Source organism: Solea solea, chromosome 14 (assembly GCF_958295425.1).
Source record: "Solea solea chromosome 14, fSolSol10.1, whole genome shotgun sequence".
NCBI lineage: Eukaryota > Metazoa > Chordata > Actinopteri > Pleuronectiformes > Soleidae > Solea > Solea solea.
Genome location: NC_081147.1, coordinates 17661040 through 17686877, shown reverse-complemented (window position 1 = coordinate 17686877; position 25838 = coordinate 17661040). Strand labels below are relative to the sequence as shown.

At 39.8% G+C, this 25838-nt stretch overlaps 1 protein-coding gene across 2 annotated transcripts in view; it reads left to right on the top strand.

Annotated features, from left to right (window-relative positions):
• Nucleotides 1-25521, top strand: part of pcdh11 (protocadherin 11) — a 126087-nt gene extending 100566 nt beyond the window's left edge. For both annotated transcript variants that reach the window (XM_058649472.1, XM_058649471.1), the window contains exon 7: nucleotides 24505-25521. In XM_058649472.1, coding sequence (XP_058505455.1) covers nucleotides 24505-24959 — 455 coding nt within the window. In that variant the 3' untranslated portion in view covers nucleotides 24960-25521. The remainder of the gene's footprint in view (nucleotides 1-24504) is intronic.
• The last annotated feature ends 317 nt before the right edge of the window (nucleotides 25522-25838 follow it).

Here is a 25838-nt window from a genome sequence, read left to right as displayed (position 1 = left end):
ATTTTGCAATTTCCCACAGCAGCACCCCTGGTAATTGAAGAGAAATGCTTAAAAGGTTTCAACATGTCACAAGGAATCTCAGCGGTGTGTTCGCTAAACATTTAGATGAGTGTAGTTTTAAACCTTTACTGTAATTGTGGATAATAAAGATGACGATGAAGAATCCTGCACTAGATGGCAAACAGTTATTGATCTAACTTTGCATTGATTTAATTTTAAAACAATCAGGTTTAATTCAGCTGCAATGGGTTCAATTTTAACATTAGACATATACACTTTGAACTCTGAGTCATGTATAATTCATTCATGTCCATTGATTGATTCATTTATTTAGTCAATTTGGTGAATGTTTGGGGGGCATTTTTTCCTTAATTTGCCCACTGATGATGGTAAGTAACGATAGTTTTTGAGTCAGAGATGTGTAAATTGAAAGATGGTCGTCCTCTCTGACATAAATTGTCGAACAGTGCAGTTTCCTCTCCCCTGAAATTGAGCTTTTTATTGTATCTGCGTATCTGCATTTTCTTCCACACAGAAACAGTGTTTGACAGAAATAGTCACACTGAATGACAGAGAGATGTGGAGCTTATAGGCTCAATCAGCATTGTATGAACTCATTTGGTAATGGTTTTAATGTTTTGAGCATTTGTTTGAAAAGTTACAAGGACTACAGATTTAAAGCTTTGTTGGCAAGCTTGTTATTTTCATGTCCACTTTAAGAGGGGATATGGGGTAGTAGGAATTATATCAGATAAAAGTATTATGTATTTGTCAGATAAAACAGCACGTAGGTTAAAAAGGTCCTTCCATATGCCCGATAAGTAAATTTATGTGTTATTTTAAGATACTTTATCCAATTCATTTGATGTTAACAGATGGGTGGTTTCATTTCCTGAACTGGCAGCATTTTGATTGATTGAATTTGGCAATGATGTTGATAAAAAAATGATTATTTGGACTTGGTGCTACCTTTTACTGGTTGGGTGGTTTGCAATGGGCAGAGCACAAGAAATGTAATTCCAAACTCATCCAGTTATAACCAATAAAGACCTGGCCTTCTCTGCCAAACTGTTTTCACTTTTCCAAATCAGAATGATCATTATCGGCGACCAGTTTATTTATTATGTTAAAATGAAATTCCTTTTTGTAAAGCATTGTTACTTCACCATTCATTGTCTTTGTTAATTGCTGTGAAGGCCGTGCAGGTTGGATTTGGTCGGGGACTGACGGAACAGTTAGCTCCGCCAGTGATGTATCATTGCCTCAGTCTTTGGGGACAAGTATTATAATGGCCTTACAGTTCTGGTAACATTTACTGTACAAGCAAAAATAAACATCTATGATGATACTTATCCCAGAAGATCTGATGACAGAGAATGTCCAGAGAAAGATATAATCAAACCCAAGGCACCAGCAGCTTTTAGCCTGTCTTACACCACACTGCACTTCTCTGGTGTTCAATATCAAACCAAAGCAAGCCTGGAAGAAGCACATTGATTTCAGTGGCGTCCTCTTCGCCAGTCCGGCCCCTCATGCCTAGTGCTTGACCCACTTATTTTCTCATCTTTCCCTGTTTTCTCACGAGAGTTATGCCTGCACACTGCTTTTCCCATTACAGTGTGAATGGATGCAGGCCAAGTATGATTGCATCGCAGAGTCCGCCTCTCTTACTCTGCCCCTCTGCAACTCACCTCACTGTATACACTCTGTCTACATGAGCGAGTTAGGTGATACCAGCTCAGTTAGCCATCAAATAAATCACCAGACAAATTGACATGTGCACCACAAGAGAGAGACCATCTTTAAAGGAGTCATTGAGCACCACATGCACTGTAAGGATTTCGCCCGTGATGGATATTGACAAAGCACTGATTTTAAAAAGCAAGAGCCCACGCTGATCCAGAGATTCCACAAAATATCACAGACCATATGGATCCAGATGGTGCTTTAACCTTTCTTACTGTTTGGGGAGTTCTCAGAAGAAATCAGTTATTAATCCATTAAACTTCTCATGCATTAATTCCCATTTTAGAGTCTCCATAACGAGTCCTCATTTTGCAGAGACGCTTGTGGTTTTAATTCTTATGGTCTCCCTGCCGCCATTTACCCTATCAGTGAGATGCATGCCAAGAAAACACGGCCACTGTATGTGTATATATATATCATAATATCTATTAATCGCTGACTGAACTCTACATGAACATTAGGTGCTACACCAAAGCAGTAAACACACTCAGTTAGAGCCTTAATAGTGGATGCCCTATGTTTCCGTTAAACGAGGAAATCTGATTTAGCTTTCATCATTCTTGTTGATAAGAGTGTGGATAACTTACTTAAGGGAACAGCTGCATGTGTGTTTGTTTTTAAAAAACAAAAACAACTCATACACACCAAATGGAAGCCCAGATCTGCAGTCCACTCTCACTCTGTATGACGTGTTCGCTGTATGTAATAAAGGGTCCAAAGATTGCCTCAGGCAGCCTTAGTTATATAGCTTGCAGACAAGCAGAGCGCTCTGCTCTGTGGCACTCTTTAGGGATTCAGACTAGTAGTGGAATATTTGGATGTTTTACTGTATGGTGAAAAATCACAGAAAAAAAACAAGATTGAAGTCCCAGATATGTTCACAAAACAACTGAAAATAGTAATGTTAGTGTTCTTAGTTGGAGGATTTTAAAAATAAATAAATACCAATAATCAATTTTCATTTGATACTTGCTCATTTAAACAGGATCAGGCCAGGATGCAGATAGAGGAATTTGAGGCTGGAGTCAGGTTTCTTTGGACCACTGCATAATATTTCTTAATAGGGTTGAAAGCAAGCTTGAGGCAGGTCTGTGGAGATTCTCCCCTCCTCTCCCGGATTATCATTTTTAAGCAGCTACCTTGGGAGCCTATACAACGAGCACTGTAAAAGCTAGTGTGGAAGAAAATAGACTTTTACCAATTTAGTTATTTCACCAATTTACTTCCTTTCATATGATTTGCAAAAATGTACTGCTCACCCTCATCCGAGTACAGTTCTGCTTAATTCGTCCCCAAAGCACGATGAGCTTTGCCCCTTTGTTCCCTGTACAAGTTGTAGGTTGAAATGAGTTCAGTTCAGTTTTTCTTGCATTCAGCCTGGGAATTTCGCTGTTTTAAATCTGTTTCATGAGGGTAGATGAAGAGGTGTCGTCGGAAAAATGGCAAGGGATTTTTCTATTATTATAATAATAATAATTATTATTATTATTATTGTTGTTTTTAATGATGAGTACTATTGTAAAGGAATTAGTTAAGGACTCAATAACTCCTACTTCGGAAGTGAGTTTTGTGTTGTGTATTTTTCTAGAAAGTAAACAATACTTGGACTATATAGCAAATTACACAAAGGAAACCTGTTTTAACTTTTATATGGAGTTGGCAGCTGTTAATAAATCTTTGAGTGCAAGTTGTAGTTTACATCGAAACAGATGGTGAAATTATAATTCAGTATCACTATTGATCCTTTGTGAAAGCTTAACTACAAAGGATCCGTCATGCACAGTGTTTGCAGTCTTTCGTATGGAGGTCAGGGCTTTTATGGCAAGCCTGCTGCTCTTAGCTTGGAAACCTGGACTTCGTCATGTAGGCCGCCTTCTCCAGATTTTCCTTTCACAGTATTTGCATATTTCAGCAGAGGCAGGGTTTTAGCAAAGAGCGTGATTGCTCTCTAGTTAAATGTTTAAAGATGACATGCAATTTGAATTGCCTCAGAACTCATCAATATGAATTTGGACTAGTAGAGGGCAATGGAATTAAAGGAGGCAGCCCAGCACTCTGTATGCCCAAAATTCAATGTTCTATTTTGCACGATAGAATCACAGGGGAAGAAAAAAGCAATCATCGGACTTCTCTACCTTCTGAGGACTTTCCTTAATATCAACAGCGTAAATACTTGCAATATATAGCAGAGCATCTGCAGGGAAACCAAAACAGAATGTCTTTTACGAGACATAATCATACATAATGAAATAATGTACACAACGCTCAGGCACAGATTGACCGAAACCAGTGACTGAGTCTGTTTCATCAATCCAGTTCAGTCATCAGTTGTATTTCCAAATGTACAATGGGGAGTTGTTTTATGATGACAAGAGTAAACAGATCTGTAAAGTAGCATACAAATTTAATATCTGTCTGGGGAAAACTCCATTGGGCTTCTGAGCTTGTTATCTGTCACTCAGAAAATGATCCAATAGCATTCAAAATGTTGCAAAAGCCCACCCGTGGTTCCCTGCCCCAAAATCATGCTGTTCTTGAAGATGTGACTGCAGCAGCAAAAATTATTAAATTGTATTTTTTTTTTATTCTCAGTGGCTGACTACAGCCTTGCAACAAATAGGATCTGCACAATGCGATTCTGATTACGAAAAGGAAGGTTGGAAGATGAGGTGTCATGCAACAAACATCGGGGCTGATCCTTGAGAAGTATCATCTCCCGAGTTGTGCTCTTAATGTCAAACCAGAGCAAATTTTGACTTACAATTGTCCTGACACAACAGGAACGTTGCTCAATGAAATGAAATCATTTGTATGGAGAGACAGTCAGAGTTCAATAGACTTTCTGTCATCAACTCCTTCAGTTGATAAAACGCACAAGGCAACAGGGCGAAAGGGAGCCATTTGCAGAGTTGACAGATTCCATCACGGATGACTTTAGCATACCTGAGTGCTGCTCTTTCCCTGCCTTCTGTGTGCCCTCTGCTAGTGAAAGGGGTGATGAATCAGGCTTTATGGGCCTTTAGACTGCTGAAGAGGCCAATCTGTGTGAATGGCTGTTAAAATCTGACATAACTTGACCAGGCCCTTTTAACAAGCTCAAACACACACTACACCAACAACCCAGGCTGCATATTTTGTATTATTCTTAATATGCATTGCTCTGCTAAGCTGGTTGCTGAATTCTTGGGTAACAAACATGGCTGGAGAAAACAAATGCTTCTCCCTGCAATTGAGTTCATGATCTGCCTTGACTTGCTCACCGATTCTCAGTGCAAGATGTGATGGAAAGAGCAATGGCCTCTGCTCTCAGGCTCAGTTAGTGTGGGGTTTGCCTGTTACTTTTTTAATGAAAAAGAAAGAAAAAAAAAGAATAAATAAGACAGAGAAATAGAGCAAAAATATGAACAAAGTACTAAACATATTCATTCCTGATTTCTGGTACAGTGGCTGAGGCAGGAAGACACGCTATCTCATTGTTTCCTTATCCATAGCTGGTGATTTAATCTCTTTGAAGTTGTTTCCTTTTTCATTACCAAAGCTTTCAAGGCACTGGAGACAATCAGAATACAGTATACACACACACATATCACAAAGCTGGGAAAATTCAAAAAATAAGAAAAATGATAACTTAATGAAAGGCATTCATCTGATGAGCACAATGGAGAGTAATGTGTGAGTCAGTTGAAAAGACGACACAAATGGAAAAAATGGCAAATTGTGGATATTTGTCAACAGCGTTCCTACTATTAATCATGTCATTATGAATAAAAAGCCAATCTATAACCCAGCATTCATACTCACTGTATGCCATAGTTTAAATAAGAATTGTATACCTTAAATAGAGCAGCTGCATCAAAGTTGTTTTGAAATTGCACAGTTTTAGCTTTTATAGGACTTTGTTTTGCCACCACATCATATTTAGAGATTCTTACGCCTGTGAAAGCTTTTTAAATGTTTTATTTTAAGTATGTCCATCATGTTGCCTGGACATGAGGATACTTTCCGCGGTTACCCTCTGAATATTTTGTTGACGCCGTGAAGTCACATTTCCATGCAGTGTGTGTGTGTGTGTGTGGGCACATCTATGCACTTTGACATAGTTCTGGCAATTATAGAAAATAACACAGTTCCACGATTGCCAACTGCCCTTGGAAAAAAAAAAAAAAATTTTCCCAGGTGATCTAAAAACAGCCTTTCAAACTCAATATCATCTTCTATACATTCTGCTGTAGGTGGACATCAAACATGAACGGAAAGACAAAGTATAACAGTGTTCTACATATTATGTAGAACACCTATAGTATTCTCATGCCACCTACACACAAAGAAAATAGTGTTGTTCATAAAATAAATCATGCAATGAGGTGATCTCTCTTTTCCTGGAGGTAATTATAAGATTAAAGTACCACAGAAATAAAAATATACATGAGATCGCAAGACATAATTAAATGTAAATGTGTGTGTTCTGAACAGAACTGCTTTGGTGTTTCCTAGGTTAAGCACTATTTTCATCCACATGTCAGCCAGTTCTTCTTTGTCTTTTTTTTTATTTTTATTTTTTTTTTGTTTCTGGGTGCATTTTAGATCTGACATGCTCTTTCTTCTTGTTAAATGTCACTGACAGATTTTGACATGAAAAACTTAAGTTTCGCTGTATCCTACCTGTCATACAGTATTTGTAAACAGCTTATGTTTCGCTCGCCGAGCTTAGGGGAAAGCAGGTGAAGCCTGACAGCAGACAAGGGTTCTTAACAAACAACCCCACATGCATACATAATGCTTCATTTCAAAAAAGAGACGGTTTGCCGCTCCATTTAATATGTAACATTTCCCTGAGCACCCAGAGGATACCTGCTGTCCACAGCTTTTATTGCCTACATGCACTATACTTAGCAGCCCTGAATCTTGCTGTGTGGCAACACGGCGCACCACTGTCTCTATCTATGCCTAAATGTACTAAGTGGTTTAATGTAATGAGAATATGCCTCCTAAGGAATCCATGTGTCCAAGCAAAGGTTCGAGGAATAATCCATCCCATGATTAATTACCTCGAGCTTTGCTAAGATGAACTTTGGTTTGTTAGACAAACTTTGGACGTCACACAGAGGCTACATCGCCTCCTCCATGCTGTGTCCACGTGGCGCAGGTATTGATTGATGTAGCTTAGCACAGTAGCAGACAAGGCCAAGCAGGTTTAACTCATCAGCAGGATAGGAATCATTTGTGTCCACAGAGACTTGGCCTGGGGATACATCAAGGGCAGGTGTGAGGAGACAGGTGACCCATGATCTTTGCCTCCTACGACCTGACCTTGGAGCAAGATTTCTGTCTCCAAGCTTAGGCTTAAATCTCCCTCACTAGATCAATTTGATGATGTATAGAGGGTTAGACTGGAGGCCTGGGATAAGAGCTCAATATTTAAGTGTAAAGAGACACATGGGACACAGTCCATTTGTTAAGTCAACCCTCTATTTTGTACACACTTTAAATCTGCTTAATCCGGCAAAAACAAACGTGTAATTTGACTGGGAAACGGCCCAACTCTGCTGTAAATTCACAGTAGTTATAATCAGTGCATCCTCATATATCATTTCCTTTCGAGAAGCATAAAAAAGAATTAGCTGCTCGAATCAGAGGCCTCGCTTCAAAACCTAACTCAAAGGAGATGCTCGCACGTGCTCTAAAATATTGGTTAACTTAAAAATTCTGGGCAGCAAATGCGGGGAATATCTGCATCCAGCTCATTCTGCTGAGACTGCAGCAATATCCCTGTGGTATTACAGCAATGCTCCTTCTGTTTGGTTTTTTTTATGTGGTCATTTAGTCCACCAGCTGAATACATGACGGTGATGTGCGTGTAACTCTAAGGCCTTTAAATGTTGTTTGTCTGTGGCAACATGGCACAATAAAGTTTCCAGCTGCTTAATTTTGAAAATCTATTGGGGTAATAATCTTCTCTAAATTGACTACACTATAACATTTTAATAATTCAGAAACTTGAATTGGCCTGGAAATGACTCCCCCCCCCTCCCCCCTCTGTGAGCAAGTCTACAACCATGTGAATGACTGGACACATTATGAATGAGCAGACAATATGGAGTAAGCAACATTTATTGCTGAGATTTGGGCAGCCCGTGGCCAAGTGGAAAGGTAACTTGGCTTGTAACCGGAGGTTTGTCATGTCGCTCGATTGCTGCTCAATTACAAGAGACACTCTGCACATACAGCTGTTGAATCAGTGTCGAAAACATTATTTAACTTAATGTTGGCAATTTATTAAATCTTAGCAGGACAATACTTTTCTGCAAATATGTCATTTCATTCCACACTCAGCATCTTAAATGTTACCCTGTTGCTTCTGAGGCCCAATGTAAACGTGTTTAAATCAAATAGCTGATTAAATTGCGTTGGCTGTGTTGGTACCTTCATGCTACATGACCAATCCGGTTTTGCACAATATGTAGAACTGAAGTTGTTCGGTGGCACACATGGCTAAACATCGAGCAGGTGGTCAAAAATGTCTCACCTTTGGAAGGGCCCATGCTAAGCAGATGGTAGACCTTTAGGGTCCAAAGCACATTGTCGACAATGAATTACGGTCCACGGGGAAATGGGATGGCTGATAACTGCCATCCCATAGTTCCATCTGCTGAATCCTAAACAAGGACAGTACATGCAAACATGCAAACCCAGACTTGAACATAATGGAAGCCAAATCAAGATTTATACAAAGAAATGTGAGTTGTTTGTAGGATTCACTATGAATCGCATGCAATTTTACCATCGGAATTAAACAAATTAGACGGCCGTCGCTTGTCATTCTTTTGTCATGAGTAAATACGTGTTAAGCTCTAAATTAATTTGTTGCCAAATGAAAAAAAAAAAGAAAATAAGTATTTCATTTTTCTAAAACAATAACTGAATAAAGGTAGCTGTGATGATGTTAAAAAAGCAAAACCATAAAAGACGGTGATTCAAAACCATTCAGACATTTGTGCCTTCAATACAATCTCTGCTGTTTTTTTCTTTTCTTTTCTTTTCTTTTCAGGACATCTATTCAGCGGTCTGTATGGGTCTTTGGTGTGATCTAGAGAGAAAAGACCTAGAAATAGCAAGCCAAGGCAATTGTCAGAAAACACATGCCAGCCCTGTCTTTTGTCTTGTTAAAACAAAGTGGTTTGTCATATTCTCTATATCCCCCAGTTTTCAAAATAGGCAATGGGGCTATCTAAATCCTATTGTGGTGGAACAGGGCAACGTTCTCAGAATCAAACAGACAGGGAATAATGTTGGATCTAATTGCGGTTCCTTCACTGTATTTTGCTGCCGGGTTTAATCTAGATCCATTCATGCCCATGGTAATGACAAACGTGTTTGCAGAACAATAAGCACCAAACACAACTCACACTATGAAACATAATTACACAATAGGCTTGATAGAAGCCTCCAAAATCATCATCTACATGTAGATAGGGGTTTGTTGTTTCCACTGATGTCAGTGAAATTGCAACCAGTGCTGTAGCCACCCGCTCACTCTCTGCAAAACCTGATGCCTCCACAGTATTCCTCATCTAATGTGACGGGAGGTCCTATCTCCTGCCACATTTCTGTGAGGAGAGGGTACAATAAGAAACGGAAGCCTGCGCCGAAACAACAGCTGTTTCTACTTATGTAATGGCCGCAGGATGACTGTTCACATCCTGGCTCGTTGAAGCTGTCACAAATCATTAATCTCTGGCCTGTCTGTGGGGCCATGCTGTCAAGTTGTTTTTGGACATCTGTGGCGAGACAGAACTTTTAGTTCTTGCACTGGGGAATGTTCACTGAGTGTCTATCCTATACTACACACTATGTGTGACCAATGTAAAAAAAAACAACTTAATATGTACCAGAATATGTTAAGCCTATTTCCCTCCCTTTGGAGGGGGGGGGCACTAGACTGCTCAAAAAAGTCAAATAAATAAAGGCGTCTTCATTGTGTTACTCCACCAAATGTGACTGTTGTCAGTCCAGGACCCCGTTATCTGTCAGACCCTCATCTGGGGAACCGTTGTCAAGTGACTTACGATATGATACGCTAAATGACTTATGATAAAACAAGACTAATGGAGCATCTGCGTCTGGTGTTGAGACTTTAAGGGGCATCGCTGCAGCATTACTGAGGTTTGATTATTTTTCAAAACAGACAGTGGTGTTGAAAAATAAAAACAAGATAAAAAAGACTGGTCCACTGCTGGATAAAACATATCAAGGTTGTTTTTCCTTGACATAATGTGCTTTAATATTACTGTCTTGTGAGCATATGCCATCCAGTTGATTCATTCTATAACATTATTCAAATCATATGCACAAGGGAAATTGCAACGTGACAAATAATAGCTGTTTATGATAGAGAATATACAGATTTGGAGGCATATTGTTCATTGAACAGTTTGACAGTTAAACTTCTGTATTTATTTATTTCCTACTCATTGCTGATATTTTGCAAATTAGACCAAGTGCATTATAAAAGCGCTGAACCATTCAAGTGAGAGATGTACAGTTTGGCCCCATCATAATTGCTTTTTCAAAGACTAGCCTTGGAAGTAATTAGTGGTTGGAGTAAAAACACTAACCAGTCAGATAATCAGCTTGCCATTAACACCTTTGGGGCTATATTCCGTTATCAGCTTGACCCTACTTGGAAGGCAGACCTTATTTGGATACTTAACTCTTTAGAAGCAACGTCATGATGAATTCATTAGTGCAAAAGTCATCATGTTATACTCATGGTGTAGCTGTGGTCCAAGAACTTTGACTAATGGATGGCATTTTTATTCCAGCAATTCATAACACACTGGGTTTTGAATTGCTGGAATCAAAATCACCTTTTCATACTTTTATTTGGACCACTGTCGAACTTGTCATTATGTGTGAATTTCATCATGTAGATAATAAGAATGGTAAAGAATGGACGTTTTTCTCGTCTTGATGACGTGTTTCTCAATCCTGGTCCTGGGGATCCTCTGTCCTGCATGTTTTAGACTTTTCCCTGCTCCAACACCAGAATTCAAATGTTCAGCTTGTCATCAAGTTCTGCACAAACTCAACAATGACCCATGGACTCAGCGTGTGCTTGAGCAGGGAAACAGGGAAACATGCAGCTCCAGGATTGAGAAACATTGCTTTACACTACATTTTTTGCCATTCACCTATTCATACAGTGCATCTATGCAGCATATTTGTAATATAAGTGTCTTGCTCAAGGACACATTGGCATGTGGACTAACTAAGCCTGAACCTGCAACCTTTAGCTACAGTCACAGATTGAATGATGAGAAAAGGCTCAAAGATGCCTGCTGCTAACTATAATTACTAGAGTGACCTCTCTGTAAGTAAACAAAGAAAGTGCCTTGGATGAGATGCACGTATTAGAAATATTGTTAAAATGTTACCGTCCTTGTTCACTTGCTTTAAGATTTTTACAAAAAAACAAATTCATTCATGCACACATTTCTTGTGTGACCATATGATCCAAGATGATTCGGCAATTTCTCTGAATACCAGATGTTGTCTTTCAATTTGCACATGCCAGTAGTTTTGGTAGTTCAGAAGAAATTATTTACTTTACTTGGGTAGGAAATCATGTGGTTTTATTTAGGCTTAATTGATTGTATTTGCAGTTTTTCCGCTCGCTTTAATTGATGCACCATCCGTGGATCAGTCTTTCCACAACAATGGGAGACAGCATCCTATTTAATTTTGTTATTTTCCCATTAAAACCTGAGAAAACATCAAAGGCAGCATGATTTAATTAACAATGTGGAGAGTCTGTGTACAGCCGTCTGCATTTTCCAAATTATTCTTTGCTGAGAATAAGAGACTTATCAGGTCCATACAGACATTGCAGCGCACCTCAAAAAAAAGTTGTGTTGACACAAGGAAGGGGAAAATACATGTCTCCCACAGACGGAATTATCCACTTCACAGGTATTTTCGGTTTACTGTTTCCTGGTTGAAAAATTAATATCCTTTCTTCTTCTGCCAGTAGAGTTTTCAAGTCTTTGTTGTGACATCCAATAAAATTTTATTTGGACTGTTTATACTGCTGCACACATGCGAGTGTGCTCAGTTTCACAGTGTCAATACATGTCCCTATGTTGCAAGGTAGAAGCCTGTTTTCATAAAAATCCTGAATCCTGAGCTATATGTGGATCAACACCAAAATCTTATAATTTCTTTCTTGGGCCATAATCTACATCCCCAGAAAGTTTCATTCAAATTGATCCCTTATTGTTTGAATTATGCTGCTCAAAAACAAAGACAAAGATGTGGCCAAAAACATTATCTCCTTGGCGGAGGTAACAATTAAGATGAGTAATATTTTCCCCAGGAGGTGACAATAAAATCTAGAAAAATTAACAGATAAACAACAGCACAAGTAAGAGAGCAAGCAGCAACAGGAGAGAGCTCAGGTAAAGACAGGAGGGAAAGAAAATATTTTTACTTTATTTCCAGCAGTGACACTTCTAGGCAGTTCGGTATCATATGTTTTGTTGAAGTGTTCCCCCTCGTGCTTGACATTTCTGGGTTAGACATTTCTGGGTTAGACGGTTGCCATGTTTCAAATAAATTCACATTTAGATGTTTCTGCAGAAATTATCCTTCTTACTCTCGATGAACAATCTCATCTGTTTTTTGTTGTTGTTTTTTTTTGACTGGTCCCGAGCAAGCCACTGCAGGTAAAGTGGAGGAGGAGCACAGCACTGAATTGGGGTGGAAGAAATGTCACATTTGATTGAATCCGTTTAATTATCAGCATGTATTAAAATTGTTCTTCAACAAGAGCACAATGGAGAGAGAGAGAACATCTGGTGCCTTATTATTTATTTTACTAATCATTTTAATTATGGCTGGAATCAATCATGAATGACCTTTAGCAACGTTCGAAAAAACAGTTTTGTCTAAAGGAAAAAAAAAACCCCAAAGCTTTAAATCTAGTCAAGATATTTAATATTTAGTACTTCTACTAGTACAACGACAGTGATAGTAATGTAGAATACTAAAATACCTTTACTGATTGTTGCAGATGATGTGTATTTTTTTTTGGAGGGCGGGGGGGGCGGCAGGTTGAATGTCATCAATCAGCATTAACCATCAGCTCTGAGCTATTGACTGAAGATTCACCACGGCAGAATCTCCTCTGACTCTAAAATGAAAGGCAGCAGAGGCTGCGGAGGCAGCAACATGAGGCAGAGACACTCAGTTGATTGGCACCTCATTGAGTCTGGCAGGGGAGCCTTTGATTACGCTGGCTGTCAATATCACATAATTGTTTTTTTCTTACATACATGGTGAACTCTGTTGTGTTGCAGCAGGATCTACCATTTAATTTGCCTGTGTGACATTTTACACTATTTTTTTAGCTATTTTGTGGGAGATGATTGTATCTCTCTTTAGCAAAACCTATTATCGCAATCAACTCGTTCTTATTTCGAGCTACTATTGTGAAGACCGGGCCGTTTTTGTACCCACTGAACCCAGTGACATTAACCCTCTCTGTGACACTGTGACCAAAGTCACTGGTCAGACTACAAAATGGCGCCCCCTGCCATCTCCTGTGTCCACTGTCACCCAACATACACACACACACACAAACACAGTGGTTTCCACAAACACATGTTAAAGTAACTCCTCAGACAAACAAATGCTAGTTTTTGATGAAAAAGTGAAACATAAATAAAATGTCAGACAGTCCTGCTGACGCCAAGGAGACTTACTCATTAATAAATGAGTAATAAATCATCATATAGCGCAGGATTTAACAGTGAAATTTAGAATAGAAGTATAGACACTGCAAGCAAAATTTGTAAAAAAAAAAAAATATATATATAAGAAAATAGTACAATAAACAAAATACTGTTACATTACATATTATTTCACTCTCTCTTTTTCTTTAACTATTATTATAGTATTATTAGGTATGTTCATTTGTCCAGTGAAGTAAGGCACCCATGTGTGGATCTTTTATTTTTCATTAATATATATTTGTTTTCTTTAGGTCATAGGCATATCGTAAACAAATAATTGTGTCCAAAGCATGTGCATGTGATATGTTGGGTTGCAGGATGAGGACAGTTTGGATTGTCAATCGCTCAAAGAGAACTCGAGCTAACTCATTTGCTTCACCAGAAATGCCAGACTTTCTTTCGGGAGATCTGGAGGGATCCCAGATCCATCCTTGATGTTATCCGTTACGACACACTGAACAATATAAAATGATCAATTCTCCGGCCAACGGGTGCCAGCACCTGTTGGATTGGGCTATAACCATGCTTAAAACATGCATTCTGGCCTCGACATAACTGTATAAATTACTATCCCTAGTATGTCTTCATAAAATCGGGGGTATTAAGATTCACAATCCATAGTAGACAAGCTAGATTAGCTGCAACGGCTGTAAATCTGTCCTCAACAGCTACCAGAGAAGCCATTGTGTCTTGACTGGGCTGTTTTCAATCATCACAGTAAGTGTTTTACTGGAACATATGCCTAGAGTGTATATATACATATATATATATACATATATATATATATATATATATATATATATATATATATATATATATATATATAAAGGCCACTTTTGTTTCAACAAGAGTGAACTCAGCATGTATTCGCTGATATCAGGCTAAAATTTTGTTTAAATTTCTTCTTAAATGGCACCTGTAAGTGTCAAAGAAACTCTTTAGGGCTGATGGCCCAACCCTGTGTTCTAGCCAAAGGTCACTGCCGAAGACAAGATTGAATTGAAATTTAAACTGTCGTCCTGATAGTTTGAAATAATTAGCAATATGTCACATTGGAGAGAGAGAGAGAGGAAGAGTCAGGGGACAGAAAAATGAAAAATGGACATCATGCTGAGATAAAAATGGCAGACGGATGACAAGTCGCCTTTTACTTGTGAATTCAACGTCAGTGTGACTGACTGGACAAGACTGGATGTTACACATGAAACTCAAACAAGGAATGCGTTTTGTGTTACCTTTTAAGTGAAACGACGTGATCGAGGGCAAAATAAGACTCTCATAAGGCCAGTGAATGTTGGAAGCTGGCAGATGAACTATTATGAATGCATGACTTCCAAAACCATCTACTCTGCCGCATTGTCCTCCCACCCATAAAACAAACTGCCATTAATCAGCTCTGAAAAGCCATAAGAAGTCACTTCTGCCAAGCTCAACATATCTCCACCAGTGAATAAAGGAGTGTTGCTGTCTTTACTCGTGGTCATGCATGGGCACATATACACCAAAATGTATTTTAAAGTAAAGAACCAAACACCCAACTAATAAATGTATAAAAAAAAAAAAAACAGCAGTCACACCATGTATCAAAATAAAGTACTGTATTTGTGTTTATTCATATATGCAGTATGCACATAGTCTACTGTAAGTATTGTGTCATTTCAGTCTGTACAACCTTATTTGGGGCCATGACAAACAAAAAAGTAGCTTAAATAGCCCATAATATGAGCCAGAACTGCTGTGAGTGGTGGAGTATGGGGTTGTCAATCTGCCACGTTAGTGCTCCAGCGCAGCAGTGAATGACATCGAGGTACAAAACTGCTGTGCGTGGAACAAAGTGACACCATGTAGTGTCATAGTGATCACAACTTTGAAAGCCCGATGAAAATCAAACAGAGAAGTGAAGTTAACAGCGAGTCTACGTCTACAAAGAACCTGTCAAGAACGAAAGCGATATAAATGCATTATAAAAATAAATCAGCGACATTAAGTTATTCACCTCACGTTGAATTAACACCCTGTCTGATCTCAACACATCCAGGCAAATTGAAGTGAGCACCATGCAGTGTAATATATTTTACAGTATTTACAAAATACAGGACATTGAAGAAAAAAAAAAGAAGCCAGGTATTTTCATCATCTCAATATAATATACATAAAAAAAAAAAACAATATTCTATATTCTATTCATGGTAAATAGGACATTATCATAGCAGAGCAGAGCAGGTCTGTTTCTCTCACGCTGTGTGTGCATGTGCACATGGACATCACGGACAAACTGCTGCAATTCAATTGCAACAGTGATGTCATCACAGCAGCGGTGGTGGGCATGATGAGCCTCCCACAATTCTACCAACGCCCAAGTATGTTAGCGACGTTCAGTGCACGTCCTGACTCACCACGCCGTCCTGAGGCTCTACTGAGACATGTCAACTTTAGAGCTAATACTACATGCCAGGACATACTGACATACCCTTGCCTCTTTGAGGGTGTTGGTCATGTTAGAGGAGAACAAAACATCTGACACTAAGAGGATGGCACCTCGGGACAAAGAATATATACAAGTGTCCGCGGGGCCCAACAGGCACAGCAAAATCAAAGACACGGGGTGTTAATATCTGATAGTTAGTGCTCTTGGCTAAACAGTATAAAAGACATTGAGGTCAATGGGTTGCCAGCAGTCTCTGGAGCAAAAAAAAAAAGTTGCATGGCTATTTTCACTGCCTCGTCCTCTGTGGACTGTTGGAGCCACTGGAGCGTTCGCTTCATCATCACAGGCAGAACACAATCAGTGAACCTACTTTTTGTTTTCACCCTTTTTATTTTATTATAATAATAAAAAAAAATAAAAAAAAATCCCCCCATTGAGACTGTTTGGCAGCCAAAGAGGAGCTGTTAGACTTGACATCCAAGAAATAAAAGCGGTGGTCCAGACACTGAAACAGATCTCAGCTAAAAAACAGTTCCATCATGGAGTGATTTGTGCATGTGGATGAAATCTAAAACTAAACACGTATGCGATTCACAGCATGAGATAATCTTAGAGATAATGAAATATGGTAATTACATTAAGGTATGAGTTTAAAGTTTCATACATTTAACACTATATATCATCAATCAACAGCCTTATAGATATTTTGTTTGATAGTGAACCTGTAATGACTGATTTCATTCAGTGGGAGTGCTGATAAAAAATAAAAATTAATAAAAAACCTGTATACAAATGAGGCCTAAACTGAAATCAATACAGCTTCACATTAAACCATGAGTTGGGAATATTACACAATGTTTTTCTTTACCGATTTTTACACAGTTTTATTTTATGTTATTCTATGTCTCCCTCCCTGTGTGCCGCTATCTGTCGCTCTCTCTCTGGCAAATGTTAGCTGACAATGCTGGCACTCAACATACACCCCAAATAAAGTGCATTGTGACAGAAACATGAACACAAACCACTGAGTACCATGGTGATTTTAGTGAGAACATATCTGTCAACCAGGGGCCTGGAGGAGTAAAAGGGATACGTCTGAACTCTCAGTGATACAGGTGTTTGCGTGGAGGAGTGTGACAGTCATCGAATAGCAAAAGTAAAACTATGATTTATTGAATGTGCCATTTGTGTCTGCCTTTATTTCGGCCATTATTCCTTTGCTTTAAAGAACATGGTGACGCGAGTGAATTAAATGTGTTAAGCAGGAACAGGTCTTTCTCTGAAAGCCTTACCCTTTTCATCATAACCCCTTTTTAGACATTCAGTCGACTTATCACGGCATATAAATAGGACAGAATTCATTATTCAGGGGAGGTTTCAGGAAAAAAATTAATAGTTGTCCCTGGAGGAGTGTCTGTGTTGCTTCGGAAAAGGAAAACCTTTAAAGTGCACATGCACAGGGGGATCAGGGGGAGGCTGTCCCTCATATTAAACGCCTCACCCTGCTATTCTACACACTGCTATTTCAATTATATATGAAAATATTTCCTTGCAATTATGACTGTATAATATCTGTTCATGTCCTCAAAATCTTGGAAAGTGAAGAAGGAAAAGGAAAGAGGACAAGTCATAAAACACTTTTTATTTTTTTGAGGACTATCAAGTGGGACTTAACGCCAGGACTTGAGCTGTACATATGTCAAAAGTGAGTTCTCGCTGCACAGTAAACATTTAGAGAGGTAACAAAAAGTGTACGAGCATGTCCTCTTCTCAGCTCATTCACATTAGATCGTTCAATTTCCACCATGCCCAGGTCACTCATACTCTAAAAACTACGCTGCTGCTGCTGGTGCTGAGTGGTTTTCAGCCTGCCAGTTATCTAAAAGATGGGCTTCGTGACGCTTTTGTATCCACTTCCTATCTACCGGTCCGTGGAGGCAATAACCATAATGTATGGCTAAGGGAAAACAGAGCTAATCATCAATGCCTGCAAGATATATAGCATATGCAGTGGCACCTTGTTTATTACCCCCTCCTCTCCTCCTGCTCAATCCATCGGCGGTACAGACAGGCTGCCAGATCTGAGATCTTCTTCAATGTTAATGCAATTCATCCTTGTTTTCCATTATAACTGGGGTGCAATGGGTCAATGTGATGAATTTGCTTGTTACACGACACATGATGCAACAACACGGTGCCTGGTGTACAGTTCGCCTCCGTGTTTTGTTTTTTTTCTCCATCATGTGGCCTCGTTTCTTATTAGCTATTTTCTCAAACCGCTCCAGACAGGAACATTTTTGAAACAGTTGATGACTTCCTCGTGCTTCGCACGGGCGTTTAAAGTCACTGTAAAAGCAACTTTGTGAGTGTTAGGAGTGTCATTAGCATTGCTAAATCAAAGTCCCTTCCCCAAATGTTCAAATGGTATTGCTGGAACGTGTCTGTGTAGATTCTCATTAATCCAGGGCATCGTTAGTTCACACTGAAGAAGCCTCTTGGATGAGACATGAAATGTCTTCTGGAACAAACCTTGTCTTCTCCACTGTTTAAACCCACTTTGACTTCATTCCACATGCTGTATGTTGCTTTCCAAAGACCTTACACTACACACAAATGGAAATTGTAATTTGTCCACGTGCAAAGACTTTTGAAAGTAATGTTATAATTATGCATTCATGTGTGCTTCATTGTCAGTCACAGCACACACCTACAGCACTTCTATCGTATCATGCGGCGCAAGCACAGACTCACGGGGCAGGGAGTGCGTAGTTGTTGTGTGTGTGTGTGTGTGTGTGTGTGTGTGTGTGTGTGTTGTGATTGCACATCTACTGTACGTGCCTTGTGTTTCTACCCCCCGTAGAAACCCTGTGCCTCCCCCTCTGTATGTCATCATGGTGATGAGCACTGATTGCAGATTGTTATGTGTTTTCACCACTCGTCTCTGTGGCCCATGCTGGGTATTTGGCCAGGCCTGATTGTGTTGATGGTGACACCCGCAACTTGTCCTCGGGTAGGGAGGCTCAATAGTAGTCCAGATATAATGAAGGAGATGTAATCAACCAATGTCACACACGAGAAAAAAAAGTCGAGAAGAAAGCTGTGTTTCTGTGTTCTGCCATCCCACCTGCCTTCTGTGTATAGAAAAATCCCATATTTGTGGTTGTTGATGTTGTGGCTATAGAACATTTTATGCAGAGGATAACATTTGAGGCACTTTCCTTTCCAGGGAGGAAGAGTTAGTTGGAAATAAAGGAATTTACATCAAATTAACTTGGTACATTATGTTGCTGTTGTACATTCTCTGTGGAGAAATTGGTACTTCAAACTACAACATACTTTTAATCAATGGCAACAAAAAGACAGAGGCCAGCGCTTGGCATCGGGCTGTTCAAGAGACCCTTTCTCTCTTTGTACACTTTGTCCTCTCTCTGTGCTTTGTTATTTGTTTTGGTGTTCTAATCTCAGCCAAGTCAATAATATTCTTTGTTGTCTGAAATTGTGTGTTGAGAACAAAAAGGTCTTCTCCTTTTGTTGAAAGTACCTGTCTGTGACTTTTCACTCGCTCTCAGACTCCCAGATAAAGTAATCATTAGATGTTGTTTTCTGCCTGCAATTACTTTCAGTTACAATGGGTCAAACAGTAGGAAAGCAGAAGGGGGGCAAGAGCAGTCAAGGCTAGATGGATTACAGGCGATGAACTGTATAGGTCCCACAAGTGCTGATAAATACGTATGTGGCTCAGAGACTCACAGTTGTCAGCAGTGTCTCAGTAAATGCATCAAAAGTAATTAGTCTAGAGTATATATGGACAACCTCACTCCCCTCTTATCTGCATCACATTGTCTCTTTTAAAGAAGGGCCATTTATTACATCTGGCACTGTTTGCTTTAAAAAAAGGAAGACAGAGGAGAAAGGGGCGCTGCCATTTCTTACATCTCACTTTTTATTGCTGCTTTGGAATTTATGTTTGGTGACCCAATCAAACAATGATCATTAGTGTAATTAATTACCACTCACCGACTGTTCTCAGACGAGGCTCACACGATCAACACAAGCTGCGTAGATATAGCGCTAAAGGTACGATCAAATCCTTTTTTTAATAAATTCTGCAACAGGTGTTGACAGACCGTCAACCATGGAAGAACTCCTTGTAGGTTTTAATGCACGTCAACCTCCTTCATGGCACAGCTGACCTCTATGGCATAGCTGATCTCCTATACCTCTGAAAGGCACGCTGAGGTTTTTATTGCTAAAATGGAACATTTACTTCATCCTCCGCACCCTTGTCAGCAGTGACAGTGACAGCTCTTATTGCGTTCACGGAGGATTATAGTAGAGTATATCTGCCTCTCATAAAAGTAAAGAAAACCAAACAGCGTTTGAGTGTGATGGGCAGAGAAAAGTTGGTTTTCAGAGCGAGGTCATTGATGTTATTCTGCTCCGAGCCATCAGTTACTCGTTGACTTGTCCAGTGAATGTATATGCAGGACTTATTATGGTGGCGTCTAATATTCATCTCCTCGGCCTCTCTTTCTTTACCGTTGCAATATCTCAAACAGAACATGAAACCGTCCAAGTGCACGTCACATGAATGTGATAGAAGAACGGTGAAATGCATCATGGATGAGAGCAACAGCATTTCTCCTTCCAGTGCAACAACCAAGGAGTTGACAGTTATAGCTATAACAGCTATAATAGTGCTATTATTATTAATGGCCATCGTTTTGCTTACTCAGATTGTACACATGGTGCACGTAAAGTCTGAGTGAAGTCGTAAAATCTTGGTAATTATCAACCCATTTATTTCAAATGAGATTTGATTGGTTTAAAATATTTTTTACAATGTGTTTTATATATATATATACAGACCCAGAGACCCAGACCCAGAGGCACATGTTAATGCATGACTTTTTGTATCCCTCTCTCAGTGTTCTTATCTACTATCACACAAAAACATGTAAATTATTATTATAATAACAATAATAACACGTCTGAACGCATCATAGATGTAGTTATTTTTACTAACTTGTTTTTATCAACTCTTGATGAAAGGCGAAGTCATTATTTTAAGCTTCTCAAACATGTGAATGTTTTTCTTGGCAACATGAGTGATGTGTGACTTACGGGGAAACAAAGTGTTGCAGGGTGACAGACAGACCTCAGAGATTAAAGCGACAACAACAAAAAAGAGAGTATAAATATATATAGTCTATAGGATCACAATGTCAAAGTAAATGTTTAACAACTGATTTCAACAGTGGTAACCAGGCTGCTGTCGTATAGGCTTCAGCTGGAAATTGCAAATACCAGGTTTCTGGCTCAAAAAAATTAAAAGATGGTAAATATTGTCGTGATTAACACTGTATAATGAGTCCGGAGCCTAGTCCACCTTCCTGGTGGCTGTTTGAGGAATTTATTGTCCTGGATGCATGCAATTATCCTTTTAATTGGCAATAATGAGTTGTGCATGCTGAAATAATGAGCTGAATCGTGATATGTGTGCTGAAATTAATGTGAGGCTCATCAAGATGAAACTAGCTCTGTCAGTAAATATCATCCACTGTCATGTTAAATATCTCACGATCGCACCGAAACCCCCACCGCCACCCCACCCCCAATCAGCCATCTAACGTGGGTCATAGCTGTGTGTGTGTGTGTCAGACACACTGATTTCGTGCCCATCAGAAAAAGAAAATAATAAAGATTGCAAGCGGAGCAGTATAATAAGAAGCAAAATAATAATAACCGCATATACACTAAAGCGATATTCACCTCTGGAAATGCAGGTGCATTGCACACGGGGGTGATTGTTTTAAAATAGAACATGAATTAGTTTTCTCTGTTGGCACTGAAAAGGACATCATTATTGATGAACTGCTGCAACCCTTCCTTATTGGAATATTTTAAAAGGAGTTTCAAAATGAGTTGGGCAACTATACACAACTCACATTGTACGCTCTTGCTTGCAGCAACAAAAAGTGAAACTAATACTCTTCGACGTCTAAACTCGCCAGGGTTATTGAATTGAATTGGAAAAATATCACACGCATTGAAGTTCTGTTTGACCCACTCCTTTTTTATCTAAATGGAAAATTGGTTAGGATTGCAGATGCATATTCAGGTGTTCAGTGTATATGCAAGCTGTAATGTTTGACTGCATAAATGGAAGGTCAGCTGTAGGTGGATGCTGTGGCGTTCGATCAGTGGCTGGCCAAAGGATGTGTTGATGTTGCAGAACTGGACCGCTGTAGGCTACCACTGTTACTGACCTTGTGTTTGACCATGGGTTCGACTGGAATTTTTCGAAATGGAACACAAGCAGGCTGTCTCGAAACACACAACAAGACCACGGATAATACGACAGATCAGTCCAATATTTGGAGACGACATGAGTCCGTCGTTTGGGATGACTCCAGCTGATCTTGTCGTAGATTGTCAGACATTTACACGGAGTCACTAAACAGGCATCACGGGTTCCATGCGAAAGGCAATCGTCACTGCTCAATGGAGATGAATCGTTTCAAAACGACGCCCGATTGTTTGCCATTATCCCCTCATGTCATGTCAAGAAGCGAATGTAGAAAAGAATGTTTGGAGATCTGTGGCATCAGTTATATGCAATTCCTCCCAAAAGCTCTGCAGGATACTATTATTTCCCCTGAAAACAAAAGAAAAGTGGCATCACAAGCAGGCTGCAGCATATCTCCAGCTGACGAAAGCAGCCGGAGCTGTCTGCGACATCACTCACGCTGTGCATCCACCCTGCTAAACCTGACACCACCTTCGCAAACTACCCCACTGGAATATCATTTTTTTGGGATGTGAAATATTGCATGCAAAATTGAGAGGAACGGAGGGTTGTTGACACAGAGAGCTGCTGTTACTTCAAGTTGTGTACAGAGCCATGGGCGTTCCATTTGTAAGATGTATGATGTGTAAAGTTGAGGAGACGATAAGGAGTGTGTGTGTGCGTCTGTTTGCGTTGGTTTGTGCGTGCTTGGTGAACAAAATCTTTACGTTAATAGCATCATTGCGTCAATGTCAATAGTCTGAAAAGCACCACCAACAGCAGAAAACACTCACAGAGAGATTGAGTCAGGGAGCAGCTGAGACTAGGTTCGGCCCTATTGTGCTAGCTCAGAGGAGAGCGTAGCATCAATTTTTTCCCATAATGAAGTTAGTGACCCTCTGAAAGGTGACACATTTACCACCCAGGGGATTTATACACTCCTGCACCAAGGCTCCAGTTCAATATGGAGAGCACAGATTTGACTCAAGGTGGGCACTCCAAATATATCCTTACAATTTATACCAGGCAATGGCTTTACAGACACTGCTCTCCTAATTTAAGTTGATGTTGTTGTATTCAATCTGCACAGAAATACAAACATAAATGAGCGCTTTGGGCCGTTACACGACAATCTGGGGAAAGTTTGGAGAGGCTTCACTGGTACATGGAGTAAAAAAAGGGTATCCATTTTCATTTTTCAGAACGCCATAGAACAATTAACACGACGGCAAGAAGATGCGATGTCTGTGGAATAGAAATAAATGTGTTAAGGAAAGTCATCGCAGGGTACTGCGTCTATGGCGGCTTAATTATTGATAGCATTCTTACTTATGCAAATATACTAAATAATTTCTACATGACAGCTCGGAGCTGAGGCCTAGAGGAGTGATGTTTGAGTCAGGCGCCCCTCTTTTCTTTGCATGACCAAGGAAACATAACACCGCAGGCTCCTGGTTGCCTTGGTGCATACCGTTTTACATTCTAATTATCTGGCTTGACAAGCATATTGCTGAAACTCAATGCGGAGGCCTCAACCCAGAGTCATTCCACATGTGATGTCAGTGCCTTGATAATGAGATAAGATAGTTGGAGTGTTTAGCCTTGCACAGTCGCTTCTTCGTTCAGTTCTCAGCATTTCCATCTGCTCCATGCATGCCGTTTCAATGCTGGCACAATTAATTATGCATATTCATTATTTCTAAATATGCTAAAGATGCTCACAGGATCCTGTGATGTTTTTTTTTTGCACTGTTCCCAGTATTCAAGTTTTCTTGTACTGGATTGCAGACGATCAAAGGGATTTAAGGTGTGCCACACTGACCGTGATTAAAATAAACAATGCTTTCTTAAGATGTTCATTAAATATTTAATGCACTTAAGTCAATCCGAGACACAAACAGCGAGACATTTTTTTTTTCTTCCTCTAATTAAGCTACGGGGAGTTCATCACATATTGTAGGTAAACAGACAGAGTCACGGGAATACCAATGGAAATTAAATGCTCTGCTGGTGTTTTTCTCATTACAAGATGAAATGAAACATTTATCACTGACTTTCATTTCTCTAAAAGCCTGACATTTTGTGGGTCAAAAACTAATAAGACGACAACTATCCCCTGTCTAAATAATGATTCATGAGTTAATTTGGTGCATTCACAACACGCCAGTAAAATCATTTCAGCTGCGATCTATATGTTCTGACCTGCTAGATTGACTATGTTGTTTTCTTCTTTTTCTACTTTTTATTTATAGCCATTGAGGTGAACCTGCAGAAAGCCTTGGCTGAGGCCTCTGAGACCTGCACCCAGGAGTGTCTGATACTGGGCCACTCAGACAGCTGCTGGATGCCTCCAGCTTTGGCCCAGTTCCAGGGTCCTGGCAGTAACAACCCCACCTCTATCCCTACTGCCACCTCCATCACAGGCACCCACCCCTCTTTTGGCTTCCACCAGAGTTGTGACCAGGGAGCCAAAGCTTACATGGGCAGCATGGGGGTCATGGATGGCCGCCATACCCTGGGCAGGTCAGTGCCTAGAAAAGATGAAATGGACAAAGGGATCAGCCGACCACAGTTCTACAACACCCTGGACAGACACAGTAAGAAGGAAGATCCTGTCAAGGTCATCCCCCTTGCGAGCTTTTCCTGCCCCGGTCAGCAGACGACCACTGGGGGCAGCAGCTCTTTCTTACATGAGCACCAGTTGTAAGCATCAGCTCTTCACGGGTATGTCTTACGCGACTCCACCCTCCTGGAGGCAGTTTTTTTTGTCAGTGACTTATGATCAGTCTGTACAGTACCGGCTCAGTTTCACTAATGAAGGCATCTGAGAATGGCTCTGATCACGATGTCATACTGTATGGGATCAGTCTGAAAGCTTTAGCACTTGACAGGAAATGTAAGTCTTAGCTGACCTATGTAACATAGATAAAAAGGTAGTTCTATACCAAAGTAGTTCTGTGGCGGAAAATAAAAGATCCTCGTTGCTTTCAGTTTGCCTATGTTTGCTTAGTGACAAAGAAAGAAAGATGTATGCTTTAAATTCCTTGGGCCGAGCTTAGTGGAAATGTGCCCTAAAAACTATTTTCTCGCAGAAACAAATAAAAAGTACTTTATGATGAGTGTGCTAAACTGAGCTAAATGTTAATTATGAGCTATGGATGGTGCTTCTGTTCAAGTTCTAGTGAAGTATTGCTCTGTAAAAGACACAGCAAAACCTCCTTTGGTGGTAAGAGATGTTTCTTTTTTCTCCGCTCAACATGTTTCAGAAGTCTATTTTGGTCAGGGGACTGCAGAAGGATAAAAAAAAAAAAAATAAAAAAAAAAGTCTATAAAGCATAACTAGGCCAACGTTAAACAGCACCGGTAGACTTTTGTATTCTACATTTTCACCGCGGACAAGTACACACAATATAGCAGTAAATAAAACACAGATCCCAGAACATACTCACACACATACATGGCAGAATGTTTTCCATATGGTGGTTGCTTCATCTCTGCTGTTTTTTTGTAAAAGAAAATCTTCACTCCTAGTGTTATCCCAGTAGCTTAGCCTTAAGCACAGACAGATGTGCTTTGGAAATGTATC